The sequence below is a fragment of the Dreissena polymorpha genome, chromosome 8 (genome assembly GCF_020536995.1).
Source record: "Dreissena polymorpha isolate Duluth1 chromosome 8, UMN_Dpol_1.0, whole genome shotgun sequence".
Classification (NCBI taxonomy): Eukaryota; Metazoa; Mollusca; class Bivalvia; order Myida; family Dreissenidae; genus Dreissena; species Dreissena polymorpha.
Genome location: NC_068362.1, coordinates 45780010 through 45798360, shown reverse-complemented (window position 1 = coordinate 45798360; position 18351 = coordinate 45780010). Strand labels below are relative to the sequence as shown.

The 18351-nt window shown below is 37.4% G+C and overlaps 1 protein-coding gene and 22 non-coding genes across 23 annotated transcripts in view; 18 read left to right on the top strand and 5 right to left on the bottom strand.

The window, feature by feature from the left end:
* The window catches only part of LOC127840496 (zinc finger protein 16-like), a 12433-nt gene extending 9135 nt beyond the window's left edge, over positions 1-3298 (top strand). The window contains exons 2-4 of the mRNA XM_052368913.1: positions 2097-2394; positions 2511-2618; positions 2740-3298. Coding sequence (XP_052224873.1) covers positions 2097-2394; positions 2511-2618; positions 2740-3298 — 965 coding nt within the window. The remainder of the gene's footprint in view (positions 1-2096; positions 2395-2510; positions 2619-2739) is intronic.
* Positions 3299-10514: 7216 nt separating this feature from the next.
* On the top strand, positions 10515-10587 carry Trnar-ucg (transfer RNA arginine (anticodon UCG)). The gene has a single exon. It is a non-coding gene; the product is annotated as a tRNA-Arg (tRNA).
* Positions 10588-10652: 65 nt separating this feature from the next.
* Trnar-acg (transfer RNA arginine (anticodon ACG)) lies at positions 10653-10725 on the top strand. Its single transcript has one exon. It is a non-coding gene; the product is annotated as a tRNA-Arg (tRNA).
* A 338-nt stretch (positions 10726-11063) lies between these two features.
* Trnar-ucg (transfer RNA arginine (anticodon UCG)) lies at positions 11064-11136 on the top strand. Its single transcript has one exon. It is a non-coding gene; the product is annotated as a tRNA-Arg (tRNA).
* Positions 11137-11343: 207 nt separating this feature from the next.
* Trnar-acg (transfer RNA arginine (anticodon ACG)) lies at positions 11344-11416 on the top strand. Its single transcript has one exon. It is a non-coding gene; the product is annotated as a tRNA-Arg (tRNA).
* A 200-nt stretch (positions 11417-11616) lies between these two features.
* Trnas-uga (transfer RNA serine (anticodon UGA)) lies at positions 11617-11698 on the bottom strand. The gene has a single exon. It is a non-coding gene; the product is annotated as a tRNA-Ser (tRNA).
* Positions 11699-12040: 342 nt separating this feature from the next.
* Positions 12041-12113, top strand: Trnar-acg (transfer RNA arginine (anticodon ACG)). The gene has a single exon. It is a non-coding gene; the product is annotated as a tRNA-Arg (tRNA).
* A 339-nt stretch (positions 12114-12452) lies between these two features.
* On the top strand, positions 12453-12525 carry Trnar-ucg (transfer RNA arginine (anticodon UCG)). The gene has a single exon. It is a non-coding gene; the product is annotated as a tRNA-Arg (tRNA).
* A 208-nt stretch (positions 12526-12733) lies between these two features.
* Trnah-aug (transfer RNA histidin (anticodon AUG)) lies at positions 12734-12806 on the top strand. The gene has a single exon. It is a non-coding gene; the product is annotated as a tRNA-His (tRNA).
* A 201-nt stretch (positions 12807-13007) lies between these two features.
* Positions 13008-13089, bottom strand: Trnas-uga (transfer RNA serine (anticodon UGA)). The gene has a single exon. It is a non-coding gene; the product is annotated as a tRNA-Ser (tRNA).
* A 337-nt stretch (positions 13090-13426) lies between these two features.
* Positions 13427-13499, top strand: Trnar-acg (transfer RNA arginine (anticodon ACG)). The gene has a single exon. It is a non-coding gene; the product is annotated as a tRNA-Arg (tRNA).
* A 338-nt stretch (positions 13500-13837) lies between these two features.
* On the top strand, positions 13838-13910 carry Trnar-ucg (transfer RNA arginine (anticodon UCG)). The gene has a single exon. It is a non-coding gene; the product is annotated as a tRNA-Arg (tRNA).
* Positions 13911-14392: 482 nt separating this feature from the next.
* On the bottom strand, positions 14393-14474 carry Trnas-uga (transfer RNA serine (anticodon UGA)). Its single transcript has one exon. It is a non-coding gene; the product is annotated as a tRNA-Ser (tRNA).
* Positions 14475-15123: 649 nt separating this feature from the next.
* Positions 15124-15196, top strand: Trnar-ucg (transfer RNA arginine (anticodon UCG)). The gene has a single exon. It is a non-coding gene; the product is annotated as a tRNA-Arg (tRNA).
* A 208-nt stretch (positions 15197-15404) lies between these two features.
* Positions 15405-15477, top strand: Trnar-acg (transfer RNA arginine (anticodon ACG)). Its single transcript has one exon. It is a non-coding gene; the product is annotated as a tRNA-Arg (tRNA).
* A 200-nt stretch (positions 15478-15677) lies between these two features.
* Trnas-uga (transfer RNA serine (anticodon UGA)) lies at positions 15678-15759 on the bottom strand. Its single transcript has one exon. It is a non-coding gene; the product is annotated as a tRNA-Ser (tRNA).
* Positions 15760-16100: 341 nt separating this feature from the next.
* Trnar-acg (transfer RNA arginine (anticodon ACG)) lies at positions 16101-16173 on the top strand. The gene has a single exon. It is a non-coding gene; the product is annotated as a tRNA-Arg (tRNA).
* Positions 16174-16403: 230 nt separating this feature from the next.
* On the top strand, positions 16404-16476 carry Trnar-ucg (transfer RNA arginine (anticodon UCG)). The gene has a single exon. It is a non-coding gene; the product is annotated as a tRNA-Arg (tRNA).
* Positions 16477-16685: 209 nt separating this feature from the next.
* On the top strand, positions 16686-16758 carry Trnar-acg (transfer RNA arginine (anticodon ACG)). Its single transcript has one exon. It is a non-coding gene; the product is annotated as a tRNA-Arg (tRNA).
* A 623-nt stretch (positions 16759-17381) lies between these two features.
* Trnar-acg (transfer RNA arginine (anticodon ACG)) lies at positions 17382-17454 on the top strand. Its single transcript has one exon. It is a non-coding gene; the product is annotated as a tRNA-Arg (tRNA).
* Positions 17455-17684: 230 nt separating this feature from the next.
* On the top strand, positions 17685-17757 carry Trnar-ucg (transfer RNA arginine (anticodon UCG)). Its single transcript has one exon. It is a non-coding gene; the product is annotated as a tRNA-Arg (tRNA).
* Positions 17758-17966: 209 nt separating this feature from the next.
* On the top strand, positions 17967-18039 carry Trnar-acg (transfer RNA arginine (anticodon ACG)). The gene has a single exon. It is a non-coding gene; the product is annotated as a tRNA-Arg (tRNA).
* Positions 18040-18239: 200 nt separating this feature from the next.
* On the bottom strand, positions 18240-18321 carry Trnas-uga (transfer RNA serine (anticodon UGA)). The gene has a single exon. It is a non-coding gene; the product is annotated as a tRNA-Ser (tRNA).
* Between the last annotated feature and the right edge of the window lie 30 nt (positions 18322-18351).

The following is an 18351-nucleotide window of genomic DNA, read 5'->3' as shown; positions in this document are numbered from 1 at the left end:
TAAATGTTCCAGATCTGTTTGCAACATGTTTTATTTTATTTGTAAAGTTAATTCAACAAATATGGTCGAATGTAACGAAATGATTCAAAACTTAGTCTGGAAAATAGTCATGTTTAAACCTATTTATTTTAGCTCTATTATATCGAAAGCATTAAGCTTAGTGAAACGCTCTCGAGTCCGTTTCCTGGGCCTAGAACCAGTACTTGGTGTCTTGGGGAGAAAGCTAAAGAACGCTCCCACAGGCGAACACCTTATCCATTACAACGTGGTGACCATTAATTTAAATGGAAAACAGTTTAAGCACGGTGACTATACCACGTGACTTTTTCGGATCTGTGTTGGGAGAATAAAGCGCGACCCAGTTGACATGTTTAATGATGTCTTTTTAAATATTTTACAAGTTTAATGGGAGAAAGTGAAGAGCCCGCTCATTCGTGAGAGTTTTCCTTAGGTATCACGATCTGTTTAAACAAAAAAGTATTTTTTCCAGTAAAGTGCAACCGCGCGTTAGTAATATGAAGTCCTCACACTGATCCGACTACTTTCTAACCGTTTAAACGCGCGGTTGCAATTTACTGAAAAAATACTTATTTGTTAAAAAAAGATCATAATACATATAGAAAACTTTTACGAATGGACGGGCTCTCCACATTATCCCATTAAAAATGATGAAATATTTAAAAAGAGATCCTTTTCACAGATCCGAAAAAGTCACGTGGTATAGGCATCGTGTTAAGGTGGGAGTTAAAAATTAAGTCCGCCGGGTTAGGGGACACAAATCACTATGTTTACTCATATTGTTCCAGTCATTTAAATTTTATAAGCCATACTTTTTATTGCTATACAAATATAATGTTTTAACATGCTGGATATAACGCTATCGAGTCATATTGAGATTACAACAAGAACACATTCTGAACAGCAGTATATATGGGCCGTGCACTGTGAAAAGGGAGTTTAATGCTTGTGCGTAAGGTATCGTCCCAGATTAGCCTGTGCAGTCCGCACATGTTAATCAGGGACGACACTTTCCGCTTTTATGATATTTTTCGTTTAACGAAAGTCTCTTTGAAGCAAAACGCAGTTTAGGCGAAAACTGTCGTCCCTTATTAACCTGTGCGGACTGCACTGGCTAATCTGGGACGACACTTTACACACATTCGTTAAACCCTTTTCACAGAGCATAGACGAGTCCATATTTAGTTTGTACAGAATACAAGTACACGCATTATAACTGACATAATTCCTAATACTGCTCACACGTCGAATTATCAAATTTATGCCTAGCATCTAGAAAAAAGGCCTTGGCAAACAGCGTAGACCCAGATGAGACGCCGAATGATGCGGCGTCTCATCAGGGTCTGCGCCGTTTGCTTAAAGAAATTTTTGTAAGAAATATTCTAAATTTAGATATAAATATACTAGACATTCCTAATTTTGAAAATAAATTGATCCGATTTAGAATGATGGGAGAGTCCACTTGGCATAAATGGGTGACACTGCATTATAAATGAGAATATACAATGTAAATGCGATTATATAACTACATGATGCGGAGAGAATCTTCTCTTTTTTCGTTTAGTGAGTTTGAACCAATACAATCAATCCCTTATTCATCAAAGGAGTTCAAAGAGATATCTTCAGATGGACTCCGCGTTTTGTGCAAAACACCTAACAGCACGACACCGGGTCCAAGAATTCAATTTCTAATTAACTGCGCATGCCCGAACAGGCGCGCGTGATTAGCCTGACCTGCGGTCAATTATGTTTGTTTTGTTTACCGAGAGTGTTGCTGCTAGAGTGCCAGAGAGGTTGCACTTGCGAGCGCATTTTGGTTCTTACGACAAATTGATGATACTCACCGTCTTAACAGCCTCCCACATACGAACTAATAACCGTACAATGCCTGGAATGATTACAATTAATTACACCGCCCGCATGGTTAGCCTGACTTTACTTGCACTCATTAACTTTACCATTCTACTATTTGGCCATTGATGAGCGTGTAGGTCTAGCTCATACCAAGAAGATATATTGACACGCGTTAACAGTCAATAAGATTGAACTAATTTATACATTTTTTTTTAAATTTTCAGCAGACGAGAAGGCTGTATCCACTTTAACCTCTCTACCGACACCACCTACGTCACCGGAAATATCAAATACCGCCAAAGGTCAGAAACAGACGTCATGTACTCCGAAACGCCGAACCGACCACCCGAAGGCCTCAAAACGGCGCGACCCTATTGGTCAGCTACTGGCAAGTCTCGGAAGTCAGCGTGGACCCTTTGCAGAGCCGGCCCTTCAAGCACCATCTGCATTTTCTCCTATATCCGCCGGTCACTGCATCGCCCAGCTGTCGCCCTTAGCAGCAATAGCCCAGTGCGACCGAAGGTGTTATCAGGGGTCACCTATTGTGGCGTCAGGCTCTCCGTTTATGACGTCACCGCTTGCTGCCAACAGGTCACCGGCGGTTGATTTATCTCCTGAGCAAATACAACTGATTCAAGCGCAGAAGTTGGCATTGCAACAACAGCAACAACAACAGCACATGCAAGTTCAACATCAAATGCAGCAACAATATATTGCGCAACAGCGCCAGATCGCAGCCGAACAAAGTTTGAATTCGTTCATAATGCAGAAATACCTGGCCAATTGTCCTCAGCAATTGCACTTACTTCGGGAACAACAAGCAATGCTTATGAACTATGGACATGCGAATGCAGATATTATTCAAAGCCAGCATATGTTGGCCCGAAACATGACCGAAAATCTTGACAATTCCTACTGGATATCGGTCTTGAAGACTTCCGGTGAGGCAATGACGCCATTTAGTCCGAAGGATGCGCGCACCCCGGCAGCGCCACGATATCAGTGTGCCGACTGCAAGAAAAGCTATTCGACCTTCGGTGGCCTCTCTAAACACAAACAATTCCACTGCGTCAGCCACGTTAAAAAGGAGTTTAACTGCAAATACTGTGATAGATCCTACGGCTCTTTAGGAGCCCTAAAAATGCACATCCGAACACACACCCTACCGTGCAAATGCAAACTCTGCGGCAAGGCCTTTTCGCGTCCTTGGTTACTACAGGGACACCTTCGGACACACACAGGCGAGAAGCCTTTCAAATGCGCGCACTGTGGCAGAGCCTTCGCTGACAGGTCCAATCTGCGCGCGCATCTTCAGACTCACTCTGATGTCAAGAAATATGGCTGCAAAAACTGCGCCAAAACGTTTTCTCGCATGTCATTGTTGCTAAAACACGAAGAAGGAAGCTGTATTGGTTTGAGACGCTAGAACATTTGTATGGTTAGAATGAATGCCCTGACAATATACATAGTAGTACGATGCTTGTAACATTTCATAGAGACGTGAGAGACGTATAGTATAAACGAGTGTATTCCGTGTACAATTAAGTGCTGGATTGGATTGTTTGTGTGCGAAGAAACTCTGTACTATAAGAATACGCAAACTGGTTGATCAAGATATGCTTGTGATTACATCTTTAATTTTACAGGACATATGTATAATTATGTAATATTGTGCATAGCGCTGATCTCTTTATATTGTTTCTACATGAACTATTGAACATTTACATCAGTGCTTATTTTTTTGTTTCTTTTGCTTGTCTAAAATTGACAAACTCTTATACATGTATATATAAACATATATGTGCTAATATAGAATTTGGCGTTTGTTTCATTAACTAACTATATCAATAAATTATCAGACTACAATATGTATGCTTTATTTCCTAAAACACATATGCGTCAAAAAGACTGCACTGTTTTGTTGTTAAAACTTTCTCATTGTAAACCATGGGTCACATTCAACAAAGAAAAGGCGAAACAAATTGATGGGTGGGATAGATTATCGAGTTCAACCATATTATTGATTTCCCTATTGACCTTTTCACAGATATAGGCATGTATTGAAGTTTGTCATTACCGGTAAATGCTATATATTGATAAATTTAAACATAGGTTCTAAAGGGCTCAAGTAAACACACAAAAAAACAACAACACAAGAATACAATAAAATAAATTAAAGCTCGAATCACTTACCCCTAGACTGACCCCTAGAGTAAAAGTCTATCCCTTATAGACTACTCGACCATCCGTGCTCACACAATGAGACATGTATTTTTGTCGAATTACTAAAACTTGAAATGGCCCTTTATATGTACATTTCACTCTATTTAGAAATGTGAAAGAAACCCTTACCCTGTGAAATAAAACGATGCAACTCCAGAAACTCTATCAGAAGAATACAATCTTGCTCTTTTCCACTTCTTTATAATTATATTATTTCATACTAAATTTCCACGACGATACCCGAGCATTTACGAGCAAACGCGAGATCGGCTTCGAGCAGCGTCGGAAGCCCGACGTAGTTCCCATGAGCTGCCCGAAGCCAATCTCACGTTCGCTTGTACACGAACGGTTATCACAGGCGCCACCTCTTTTTTGAGATGCATTAATAAATGAGCCAATGCAACTTCCGAAGTGGTGCTCATGTCCGGATGTTTTGAAATTTCATAGATAATTTTACAGGGTGATTTTGTTTAATATGTTTTTTCAGCATATATGTAGGCTTATTTTAAGAATCGGGCAATGGTGTGCGATTCGACGAATATTAATTTATATTTATTTTTACAAAAACATATAATCATCACCCATTTGGAAACGTGAGGACCTTTATAAGTTGTGGCATGGTATAATTCGTAATAGCAAATCGGTGTCTCTTGCCTGTGTGACGAGCACTTTCCCAGCCAATTAATCTTTAATTACATAAAACGATTACTTTGAACGTCCGTGTTGTAAATATTCGGATATCGTCGCGGAATATGGAATATATTGTCACATAAAAAAGAAAAACGAGCATGTCATATCTCGTTAAATCTTTGTTACCAGACCACATCTAGCGTTGACATTTTGGCTATTGCAGTAACAGGGTGCTGGATCACGTGACTTTTTGGGGTTCCACTTTTTAACTTAAAGAGATTAAACACGACGGTAAGCGGTGCTTTTTTTAAATAACTTTTTTTAAACAAATTTTCATAAGAATTTCAACTACCGGTAGTGCATAAACGAGAGATTTTTGTGCTGCTTATGGCAATGTGAAATACATCAGAATTACTTTAATAAGCATGTGTTCTTTTTCAAATTTTTCATTTTTACTGCATACGTTGTACATGGTTAATGGCCGGTTATGTTCCACGCAACGTAAAATTTTGTCACCGATTTCAGACGTATTCAAAGATTTTTATCCTACAGCTAAATGATTTTATAGAACAAATACGACCCATAAAGAAAAGATAAGGTTTTCTCCACAGTTTTTTAGATCAGGTTTCATCTAAACTTATTTTTAGAACATTACGTAGGGACTAGTTTTTTTTGGCCTTTCACCCCTGATTGCGTCATTTAGGTCATTGGATACGCAGTCGTTTAACGAATTTACGAGTGTGTGTGTGTGTTTACGATGGATTACTATAATATTATGAATGTGAAAAACACAGTGTTTGGATATAAAACTGGAATGAAACTGGTGAGACTGCATTTTCGATTAAGTTAAAATGTCGAATGCACTCGAATAACGCGATGTTTTGTTGAACAATTGATGGATTAAATTTAAGAAAAGTGTCAGTGAATTGTTCTTTAACTTTTCGAAGGAAATCGATGTCGAATTAAATTGGTAATTTCTTTGATGGTTTAGTCGTTCCTTTGTCAGTCGATCAAAGAATGTCTATCCACAAAGAATTGCCTGCTTACATCCAGTGCTTTAAAATGGAAAAGATGGGTTTCGATGAAGAAATTTGTCTAGAATTTTAACTCGTCATGGAAGCAAATTAAAAATTACGAAAATAAACGTGGACGTGGTTATTATACAACTTCGGTGAGTAGAACAATAATTTTATGTAAGTAAGTATAAAGTGTGTAAAAAGAAGAGTTGTTTAACGACTAAAATTAACAATATCGGCGGGAATAAATGCTGAATCATGCTTCACGTAGCCACGGTATGTGTCTACACATTTTGTAAATTTCAAAATGGAGGGTGCCATGTTTGTTTTTTTGGTTTTTTACAGTGGTGAAACAAGAATTGTATTTTGAACACAACTGTCTGTGTTCTACTTGAGTGTGTTACATTTGGAACGCTGATTAAATTTGAATCGAGGCGTATAGCGATATTTTGTCTCGTTACTTTTCTTTTGCGTGGAATTCTTAAGGACTATTTCGATTTCCGTAAACAGGAAAGATCACAATAAATATTACTACGCAATGTAAGATTCATTTAATTTAATGTGTTTCTGCTTTTATTTTAGGAATAAATTAAATAAAACAATATTGTAGGATAAATAGAATACTATGTTAGTGTGATTGTGTACTTAAATTTATCCCACTCGTGTCAGAAAGGCTTACAAGGCTCGGCAAGCCTCGCCATGTAAACCTTTCTTCACTCGTGGGATAAATTTAAGTACACAATCACACTAACATAGTATTCTCTATATTAGTAGACCTTAAGATATCGGCACAAACTGTAAGAAAAACTGTCGTTTATGCACTATAGGTTTTTGCAAATGTATTGCAATAACTTGAGATATTTGCAAAAATAAAGTTCTTAACGGCGTGATTACATTCTGTCCAGCCCGTGAGTTAACTCCTGAAAATCCCGTTGTTTCTGCACCCTGAGTAAGAAAAACTGATTTTTTATGGGTTAACTTTATTTTACGATAAAAATAAATTACACTAGAATAAATTCAGTTGTTATAGCTTCAAACACATGTGGTTAGCGTGTGGCTATGATATTAATTAGTAAAAACCTCAGTTTGAACGAAAAATAATCAAATTATAACGAAAACAAAACAACTTCTCTGAAAAAAAATCACTATCAAATTTATATATAACAAGGTATTCAACTCAAAATCACCCGAAAACAGGGTGCATCGCGTTTTTTTATGAAATAACACGTTACACAACTCGCGTGACCTACTCGTCATCGATTTGACCCGATCTAAGACTGAAATCTTCACGGACTAAAGGACATGTTCCCTGCAAAGTTCACGGACCTCGGAACCATAATTCAATAAAACGTTTGAAAAAACTAATATTCTTCCCGTTCTTCCCGTTACATTATGCATCACAATTACTGTCAAGCGCCGTTTGAAACCTTTGTTTACATAAATTTTAAACACACGAGTGATTTAATTGGTTCAACGCGAACGTGTGTCTTTAGTCCTAAAGATTTCATGCTTGAATCGGGTCTGATCGATGACGAGTAGGTCAAACCGTTTTGTTTAAAAAAAAAATGTATCAAAATATTGACAGTACCAATGTTGATGATGCTCTTAAACGTTTTATAGAGGATATTCATATACTATCTAACAAAGAGTCAAACAGTTAGAAGGGCCAATAACACTAAGTAAAGCCTCTTATGTCTTAAACAAGGCGAACAACAAAAGCCCTGGGTCTTCGGGTTTAAGTAGTGATTTTTTCTAAGTCTTTTGACCAAAGTTAGGTATTTTCGTTTGTAGAGCGTTAAATCACGCTTTTGACAGCGAGAATTTGTCTATAACTCAACGTCAGGGAATAATTACTTGTATAACTAAGGGTGATAAACCCAGACAATTTCTTAAAAATTGGCGTCCAATAACATTGTTAACACTGTTTATAAAATTGGTTCTGAAAGTATTGCTAATAGATTGAAAATATATTAACAAGCTCATTACTAATGACCAAACGGGTTTCCATTAAAAGCATTGTTCATATGTGAAAACGATAGACTAGTCTATGACATTTTGAAATACACGGAGGAAAATAATATTCCCGTTCTACTCCTTAGACTAGATTTTGAAAAGGCCTACGATTCCTTGTCACGGAGGTTTGTTAATAAAATACTCTCTTGATTTAATTTTGGTCCAGCCATTAGCAAATGTTTTATTTTTTTATATAAGGATGGTATCTCAGCAGTAACGCAGTGCGGATTGTTATCTGATTTCTTCCAAATACAACGCGGATGTCGTCAGGGTGACCCTCTCAGATGTTATATTGTATGTTATGCGCCGAAATCTTGTCAATGAAATTCAGGGCAAATCCCAAAATAAAAGGAACAGAAATCAATAATGATAAATATAAGCTATCGCAATTTGCTGATGACATATCTATTATCATGGATGTCTCTGCATAATCCCTTGATGAAACCGTAGGCGAATTGTCGCTTTTTGCAGTGTGATTTAACTCCAATTGGAAGGATACTAGTAATTAAAAACCATTGTTTTGCAAGTTATTACCCATTGGTTTATTTCACTTCCAAATCCACCACATAAAATGTAGATACAGCTTAATGGTGTTTTTTTTTCAACTTTGTGTGGAATGGGAGTTTGAACATTAACAAAACTATGCTATTAAAGAATATTCTGAAAGGGGTCATAACATTATCGAATTCTTTTATTTTATAATTTCTCTGAAGTGTTGTTGGATGCGAAGGCTCATCACAGCAAATGGTAAATGTATAAATATTGTAAACATGACAATAGGTATCCCAAAACTTTACAATTGTTGTGTTCGCTATCCGGAAAACCTCATAAATAAAACAGACAATGCTTTTTGGTCGGACGCTTTCAAATCGTTTGTCGATTTCCGCAAGGCTTAATCTTTGAATATAAAGTTCATATAACAAACCCCAATATTTTATAATCCAGATGGGTTACACAAGTGCTTTCCTCAAAACATGGTTTGAAAATGGGGTACATTTTATTGATGCCAGTGCATGTTTGCAGTAACGCTAATGCTGATTAAAATGACACTCAACTATTTAAGTTTTTTAAGTCATGTCTAAAAAATTAATTAAATGTAGGTTTTATCCAATTAAAGGTTCAAAAATAGTTCAAGCAAAAGCCGCTGCATCCAGGAAACTGGTGACTGTTGTGTCGCAACGCTGCGGGAACTTACTCTTCTCCGCATGTCATAGTTTCTTGCAAAACTATGCGTGCCCTCAACTCCTATGATACACAGAAGTTGTGGCAGAACGCTCCGCCCAAAACATACATACGCGTGTCGAGAACGGGTTGGATGAAATCTGGATTTCTCAGCTCTGGTTTGAAGAAGTTTTCTGGAAGGTTCGTAGGCGAAGTCCTTTGGATTTGCTGTATTGTGTATGATTATTTTCAAATGCATACACTCGCAGTGTCGTGGTTGATATTGTTGGTCATGTTTTTTAAATATTTCATTTAAAGCTATTAAGACGTTAAAACAAAACAGTTCTTACTGTTTTAAGACTATCAGTTTTATTAACCGATTTCGGCCTTTGTATTATGTTCATTTAAATTGACGATGTTGTTATTGTTATATGTACAGAATATTGGATCAGAGAGTCCCAAAATGCTCGTGATGGATGGGCATTACTGTCGACATTACGTTGAGATAATTCCGTTAGCTAGGTTTCAAAATATTGTACTGGTGGAGTTGCCTAGCAAGAAGTCTCATTTTACGCAATCGTTTGATAGGTAACTCTTTTAAACACAATTATTATATTAATTCATTCAATACATTTCTTATTTCAATATACGATGCCCGAGTTTAATAACTTTTTGCAAGGTCTTTATTTAAGAATCAAGGCAGGTCTAAATATATTTATATAGCAAATACAGACAACATATTGTAAAATTGTTTTGGCAAAAAGATAATTTAAATCCAATTTTTACTTCAAAATAACTCCTTTTCTGTAAGCAAAGAGGTGCACGTGTTCACCACCAAAACAGGTGTGAAACAATTGGACACCAACAGTTCTTAGATTGTTGCGAACATTATATATTGCTATTTATGCACTAATGACAATATGTTATTTTTTTCATTACGCAGTTATAAGCACTTGTATGCAATGCAATATTGTAAACCATAAATTATGATCTGTTATATATATACTGATGATTTACTGTGTTGAGGGGGGAAGGGGGTGCCCCCGACCCACCCATACGTATTGACGAGGCATATAAAATATATAGACAGAAAAAATAGCAACAACTTTATTTTACAAAATAATTAAAAAAGATATTCGTTAATTCTTAGTATATATGTGGCTTTAAAACGAAACATGTGGGCATCACAATGGCCCCGTGGCTAAATTGATAAGGTGCCTGACGACGGATCAGGAGATTGCAGGTTGGAGTCCTACCGGGACTTTTTTCAATATATCGTACATCTTTTGACGTAAATGCAATTTAAACAACGATAACTGCAGACTCATTTGACAGAGGGATACTTAAATTATTTAGAAACACGCAGGTAAACATTATGCAACTTTCGTTAGGTTTTAATTGAACATGGATAATTGTTAGCGACTTTCGTCAATGACCTTTGGATAAGGCGCGTGGCTCCAGATATATAGATCTAATTTGCTATTTGTATACACGTGTTTTTAATGCATAAGCAAAGCATATAACATAACGAAACGTAGTGCAATTATTGTCTGTCATAACGGTACGGTAAAAAACGGGCGTATCTTGCATTGCTATTCAGGTCCTGTGGCCTAATGAATAAGGCGTCTGACTTCGAATCAGAAGATTGCAGGTTCGAGTCCTGCCAGGATCGTATGTTTAAATTAATCGATTGTATATAATGCATTTTTTCCAGTCGTTGCTCCCGTCATTAAAACACGTCCCGTGGCCCAATGGATAAGGCGCCTGACTACGGATCAGGAGATTGCAGGTTAGAGTCCTGCTGGGATCAATTTTTCAATATATCGTACATCTTTTGACGTAAATGCAATTTAAACAACGATTACTGCAGACTCATTTGACAGAGGGATACTTAAATTATTTAGAAACACGCAGGTTAACATTATGGAACTTTCGTTAGGTTTTAAATTGAACATGAATAATTGTTAGCGACTTTTGTCAATGACCTTTGGATAAGGTGCGTGGCTCCAGATATAGAGATCTAATTTGCTATTTGTATACACATGTTTTTAATGCATAAGCAAAGCATATAACATAACGAAACGTAGTGCAATTATTATCTGTCATAACGGTACGGTAATAAACGGGCGTATCTTGCATTGCTTTTCAGGTCCTGTGGCCTAATGGATAAGGCGTCTGACTTCGAATCAGAAGATTGCAGGTTCGAGTCCTGCCAGGATCGTATGTTTAAATTAATCGATTGTAGATAATGCATTTTTTTCAGCCCTTGCTCCCGTCATTAAAACACGTCATGTTTTTATTTACTTACTATGTTAGTCAAATAATTTGTCGTATAATCCTTGTATTATGTTTTTGTTTTGTTTTAATCGGAAGTTTAACAGGCTCTTTAGTAAAATGTTAAAAGAGCACAAGCGAGTGTGCTCGACACGGTCCCGTGGCCCAATGGATAAGGCTCCTGACTACGGATCAATAGATTGCAGGTTCGAGTCCTGCCGGGATCGATATATCAATCTGCCATACATCTTTTTGACGTTAACAACGATAACTACATTTGCAAGAGGAATACTAAAGCAAATGAAAAACACTCAGGTAAACAGTGAGTAAATTTTAGATAAGTTTTAAAATACACTTGAAACGATTAGCCACTTCCAAAGTACTGCTTGTGTTGTTGTAAATAAAATTTAAAAACTAAAATAATAAACGCTGCGAGCAGGGTTCGAACCTGCGCGGGAAGATCCCATTGGATTTCAAGTCCAACGCCTTAACCACTCGGCCATCACAGCTTATAAATCGCATGTTCAGTTTACGTTAACAATTATTAGTCCCTTTGAATATAATCAATCGCTTGGTTTGATATATTCACGCTCAACCTACTAAAAGATATATTGTACATATTGGTTCCATGGTCAAACGGATAAGGTGACTCACTGAGTTCAGGAGATTGCATGTTCGATTGCTAGCGGAATGCTTAGTTATATATTCGTTTCTCTGGATATAACACAAATATATACTTCATTAATAAGTGTGAACGTGATAGCCACACCAGCTATTTTTATTCAAGTACATACATTCTTTGCATGTTCAAACGTTACCTATATTAAAACGAAACAAATGGGCATCACAATGGTCCCGTGGCCCAATGGATAAGGCGTCTGACTACGGATCAGGAGATTGCAGGTTCGAGTCCTGCCGGGATCGATATACCAATATATCGTACATCTTTTGACGTAAATGCAATTTAAACAACGATAACTGCAGACTCATTTGACAAAGAGGATACTTAAATTATTTAGAAACACGCAGGTAAACATTATGGAACTTTCTTAAGTTTTTAAATTGAACATGAATAATTGTTAGCGACTTTTGTCAATGACCTTTTGATAAGGTGCGTGGCTCCCGATATAGAGATCTAATTTGCCATTGGTATACACATGTTTTTAATGCATAAGCAAAGCATATAACATAACGAAACGTAGTGCAATTATTGTCTGTCATAACGGTACGGTAATAAACGGGCGTATCTTGCATTGCTTTTCAGGTCCTGTGGCCTAATGGATAAGGCGTCTGACTTCGAATCAGAAGATTGCAGGTTCGAGTCCTGCCAGGATCGTATGTATACATTAATCGATTGTAGATAATGTATTTTTTCCAGCCGTTGCTCCCGTCATCAAAAAACGTAATGTTTTTTATTTACTTACTATGTTAGTCAAATAATTTATCGTACAATCCGAGCATTATGTTTTTGTTTTGTTTTAATCGGAAGTTTAACAGGCTCTTTAGTAAAATGTTAAATGAGCACAAACGAGTGTGTTCGACACGGTCCCGCGGCCTAATGGATAAGGCGCCTGACTATGGATCAGGAGATTGCAGGTTCGAGTCCTGCCGGGATCGATATATTAATCTGCCATACATCTTTTTGACGTTAACAACGATAACTGCATTTGCAAGAGGGATACTAAAGCAAATGAAAAACCCTCAGGTAAACAGTGAGTAAATGTGAGTTAAGTTTTTGAAATACACATGATACGATTAGTCATTTCCAAAGTACTTCTTGTGTTGTTGAAAATAAAAATTAAAACCTACAATAATTAGCACTGCGAGCAGGGTTCGAACCTGCGCGGGAAGATACCATTGGATTTCAAGTCCAACGCCTTAACCACTCGGGCATCACAGCTTATAAATCGCTTGTTCAGTTTACGTTAACAATTATTAGTCCCTTTGAATATAATCAATCCTTTGTTTTGATATATTCACGCTCAACCTACTAGAAGATAAAGTGTACACATTGGTCCCATGGTCAAACGGATAAGGTGACTCACTGAGTTCAGGAGATTGCACGTTCGATTGCTAGCGGAATGCTTAGTTATATATTTCTCTGGATATAACACAAATATATACTTCATTAAAAAGTGTGAACGGGATAGCCACAACAGCAAATTTTATGCAAGTACATATTGCTTTGCATGTTCAAACGTTACCTATATTAAAACGAAACAAATGGGCACCATAATGGTTCTGTGGCCCAATGGATAAGGCGCCTGACTACGGATCAGGAGATTGTAGGTTCGAGTCCTGCCGGGATGGATTTTTCAATATATCGTACATCTTTTGACGTAAATGCAATTTAAACAACGATTACTGCATACTCATTTGACAGAGGGATACTTAAATTATTTAGAAACACGCAGGTTAACATTATGGAACTTTCGTTAGGTTTTAAATTGAACATGAATAATTGTTAGCGACTTTCGTCAATGACCTTTGGATAAGGTGCATAGCTCCAGATAGAGAGATCTTATTTGCTATTTGTATACACATGTTTTTAATAATAAAGCTAAGCATGTAACATAACGGAACGTAGTGCAATTATTGTCTGTCATAACGGTATGGTAATAAACGGGCGTATCTTGTATTGTTCTTCAGGTCCTGTGGCCTAATGGATAAGGCGTCTGACTTCGAATCAGAAGATTGCAGGTTTGAGTCCTGCCAGGATCGTATGTTTAAATCAATCGATTGTAGATAATGCATTTTTTTCACAGCCGTTGTTCCCGTCATTAAAACACGTCATGTTCTTTATTTACTTACTATATAAGTCAAATGATTACTCGTACAATCCTAGTATTATGTTTTTGTTTTTTTTAATCGGAAGTTTAACAGGCACTTTAATAAAATTTTGAATGAGCACAAACGAGTGTGCTCGACACAGTTCCGTGGCCCAATGGATAAGGCGCCTGACTACGGATCAGGAGATTGCAGGTTCGAGTCCTGTCGTGATCGATATATCAATCTGCCATACATCCTTTTGACGTTAACAGCAATAACTACATTTGCAAGAGGGATACTTAAGCAAATGAAAAACCCTCAGGTAAACAGTGAGCAAATGTGAGTTAAGTTTTAAAATACACATGATACGATTAGCCATTTCCAAAGTACTTCTCGTGTTGTTGAAAATTAAAATTAAAACCTACAATAATAAACGCTGCAAGCAGGGTTCGAACCTGCGCGAGAAGATCCCATTGGATTTCAAGTCCAACGCCTTAACCACTCGGCCATCACAGCTTATAAATCGCATAAATCGCATGTTCCCATGGTCAAACTCACTGAGTTCAGGAGATTGCATGTTCGATTGCTAGCGGAATGTTTAGTTATATATTCGTATCTCAGGATATAACACAAATATATAGTGCATTAACAAGTTCGAACGGGATAGCCACAACAGCACATTTTATGCATGTTCATATTGCTTTGCATGTTCAAACGTTACCTATATTAAAACGAAACAAATGGGCACCACAATGGTCCCGTGGCCCAATGGATTAGGCGCCTGGCTACGGATCAGGAGATTGCAGGTTCAAGTCATGCTGGGATCGATTTTTCAATATATCGTACATCTTTTGACGTAAATGCAATTTCAACAACGATAACTGCAGACTGATTTGACACAGGGATACTTAAATTATTTAGAAACACGCAGGTAAACATTATGGAACTTTCGTTAGGTTTTAAATTGAACATGAATAATTGTTAGCGACTTTTATCAATGACCTTTGGATACGGTGGGTGGCTCCAGATATAGAGATCTAATTTGCTATTTGTATACACATGTTTTTAATGCATAAGCAAAGCATATAACATAACGAAACGTAGTGCAATTATTGTCTGTCATAACGGTACGGTAATAACTGGGCGTATCTTGCATTGCTTTTCAGGTCCTGTGGCCTAATGGATAAGGCGTCTGACTTCGAATCAGAAGATTGCAGGTTCGAGTCCTGCCAGGATCGTATGTTTAAATTAATCGATTGTAGATAAATCATTTTTTCCAGCCGTTGCTCCCGTCATTAAAACACGTCATGTTTTTTATTTACTTACTATGTTAGTCAAATAATTTGTCGTATAATCCTTGTATTATGTTTTTGTTTTGTTTTAATCGGAAGTTTAACAGGCTCTTTAGTAAAATGTTAAAAGAGCACAAACGAGTGTGCTCGACACGGTCCCGTGGCCCAATGGATAAGGCGCCTGACTACGGATCAGGAGATTGCAGGTTCGAGTCCTGCCGGGATCGATATATCAATCTGCGATACATCTTTTTGACGTTAACAACGATAACTGCATTTGCAAGAGGGATACTTAAGCAAATGAAAAACACTCAGGTAAACAGTGAGTAAATGTGAGTTAAGTTTTAAAATACACATGATACGATTAGCCATTTCCAAAGTACTTCTTGTGTTGTTGTAAATTAAAATTGAAACCTACAATAATAAACGCTGCGAGCAGGGTTCGAAGCTGCGCGGGAAGATCCCATTGGATTTCAAGTCCAACGCCTTTACCACTCGGCCATCACAGCTTTTAAATTGCATGGCCAGATTACATTAACAATTATTAGTCCCTTTGAATGTAATCAATCCATTGTTTTGATATATTCACGCTCAACAGACTAGAAGATGTAGTGTACACATTGGTCCCATGGTCAAACAGATAGGGTGACTCACTGAGTTCAGGAGATTGCATGTTCGATTGCTAGCGGAATGCTTAGTTATTTATTCGTTTCTCTTGATATTACACACATATATACTTCATTAACAAGTGTGAACGGGATAGCCACAACAGCAAATTTTATGCAAGTACATATTGCTTTGCATGTTCAAACGTTACCTATATTTAAACGAAACAAATGGGCACCAAAATGGTCCCGTGGCCCAATGGATAAGGCGCCTGACTACGGATCAGGAGATTGCAGGTTCGAGTCCTGCCGGGATCGGTTTTTCAATATATCCTACATCTTTTGACGTAAATGCAATTTAAAAAAACGATAACTGCAGACTCATTTGACAGAGGGATACTTAAATTATTTAGAAACACGCAGGTAAACATTATGGAACTTTCGTTAGCTTTTAAAGGTGCTAAGCATGTAACATAACGGAACGTAGTGCAATTATTGTCTGTCATAACGGTATGGTAAAAAACGGGCGTATCTTGCATTGCTTTTCAGGTCCTGTGTCCTAATGGATAAGGCGTCTGACTTCGAATCAGAAGATTGCAGGTTCGAATCCTGCCAGGATCGTATGTTTAAATTTATCGATTGTGTATAATGCATTTTTTTCCAGCCGTTGCTCCCGTCATTAATACACGTCATGTTTTTTATTTACTTACTATGTTAGTCAAATAATTTGTCGTATTATCCTTGTATTATGTTTTTGTTTTGTTTTAATCGGAAGTTTAACAGGCTCTTTAGTAAAATGTTAAATGAGCACAAACGAGTGTGCTCGACACGGTCCCGTGGCCCAATGGATAAGGCGCCTGACTACGGATCAGGAGATTGCAGGTTCGAGTCCTGCCGGGATCGATATATCAATCTGCCATACATCCTTTTGACGTTAACAACGATAACTACATTTGCAAGAGGGATACTTAAGCAAATGAAAAACCCTCAGGTAAACAGTGAGTAAATGTGAGTTAAGTTTTAAAATACACATGATACGATTAGCCATTTCCAAAGTACTTCTTGTGTTGTTGTAAATTAAAATTGAAACATACAATAATAAACGCTGCGAGCAGGGTTCGAAGCTGCGCGGGAAGATCCCATTTGATTTCAAGTCCACCGCCTTTACCACTCGGATATCACAGCTTATAAATTGCATGGCCAGTTTACATTAACAATTATTAGTCCCTTTGAATATAATCAATCCATTGTTTTGATATATTCACGCTGAACAGACTAGAAGATATAGTGTACACATTGGTCCCATGGTCAACCAGATAAGGTGACCTACTGAGTTTAGGAGATTGCATGTTCGATTGCTAGCGGAATGCTTAGTTATATATTCGTTTCTCTTGATATAGCACACATATATACTTCATTAACAAGTGTGAACGGGATAGCCACAACAGCAAATTTTATGCAAGTACATATTGCTTTGCATGTTCAAACGTTACCTATATTTAAACGAAACAAATGGGCACCAAAATGGTCCCATGGCCCAATGGATAAGGCGCCTGACTACGGATCAGGAGATTGCAGGTTCGAGTCCTGCCGGGATCGGTTTTTCAATATATCCTACATCTTTTGACGTAAATGCAATTTAAAAAAACGATAACTGCAGACTCATTTGACAGAGGGATACTTAAATTATTTAGAAACACGCAGGTAAACATTATGGAACTTTCGTTAGCTTTTAAAGGTGCTGAGCATGTAACATAACGGAACGTAGTGCAATTATTGTCTGTCATAACGGTATGGTAAAACACGGGCTTATCTTGCATTGCTTTTCAGGTCCTGTGGCCTAATGGATAAGGCGTCTGACTTCGAATCAGAAGATTGCAGGTTCGAGTCCTGCCAGGATCGTATGTTTAAATTTATCGATTGTATATAATGCATTTTTTTCCAGCCCTTGCTCCCGTCATTAATACACGTCATGTTTTTTATTTACTTACTATGTTAGTCAAATAATTTGTCGTATTATCCTTGTATTATGTTTTTGTTTTGTTTTAATCGGAAGTTTAACAGGCTCTTTAGTAAAATGTTAAATGAGCACAAACGAGTGTGCTCGACACGGTCCCGTGGCCCAATGGATAAGGCGCCTGACTACGGATCAGGAGATTGCAGGTTCGAGTCCTGCCGGGATCGATATATCAATCTGCCATACATCTTTTTGACGTTAACAACGATAACTACATTTGCAAGAGGAATACTAAAGCAAATGAAAAACACTCAGGTAAACAGTGAGTAAATTTGAGATAAGTTTTAAAATACACTTGAAACGATGAGCCACTTCCAAAGTACTTCTTGTGTTGTTGTAAATAAAATTTAAAACCTACAATAATAAACGCTGCAAGCAGGGTTCGAACCTGCGCGGGAAGATCCCATTGGATTTCAAGTCCAACGCCTTAACCACTCGGCCATCACAGCTTATAAATCGCATAAATCGCAAGTTCCCAT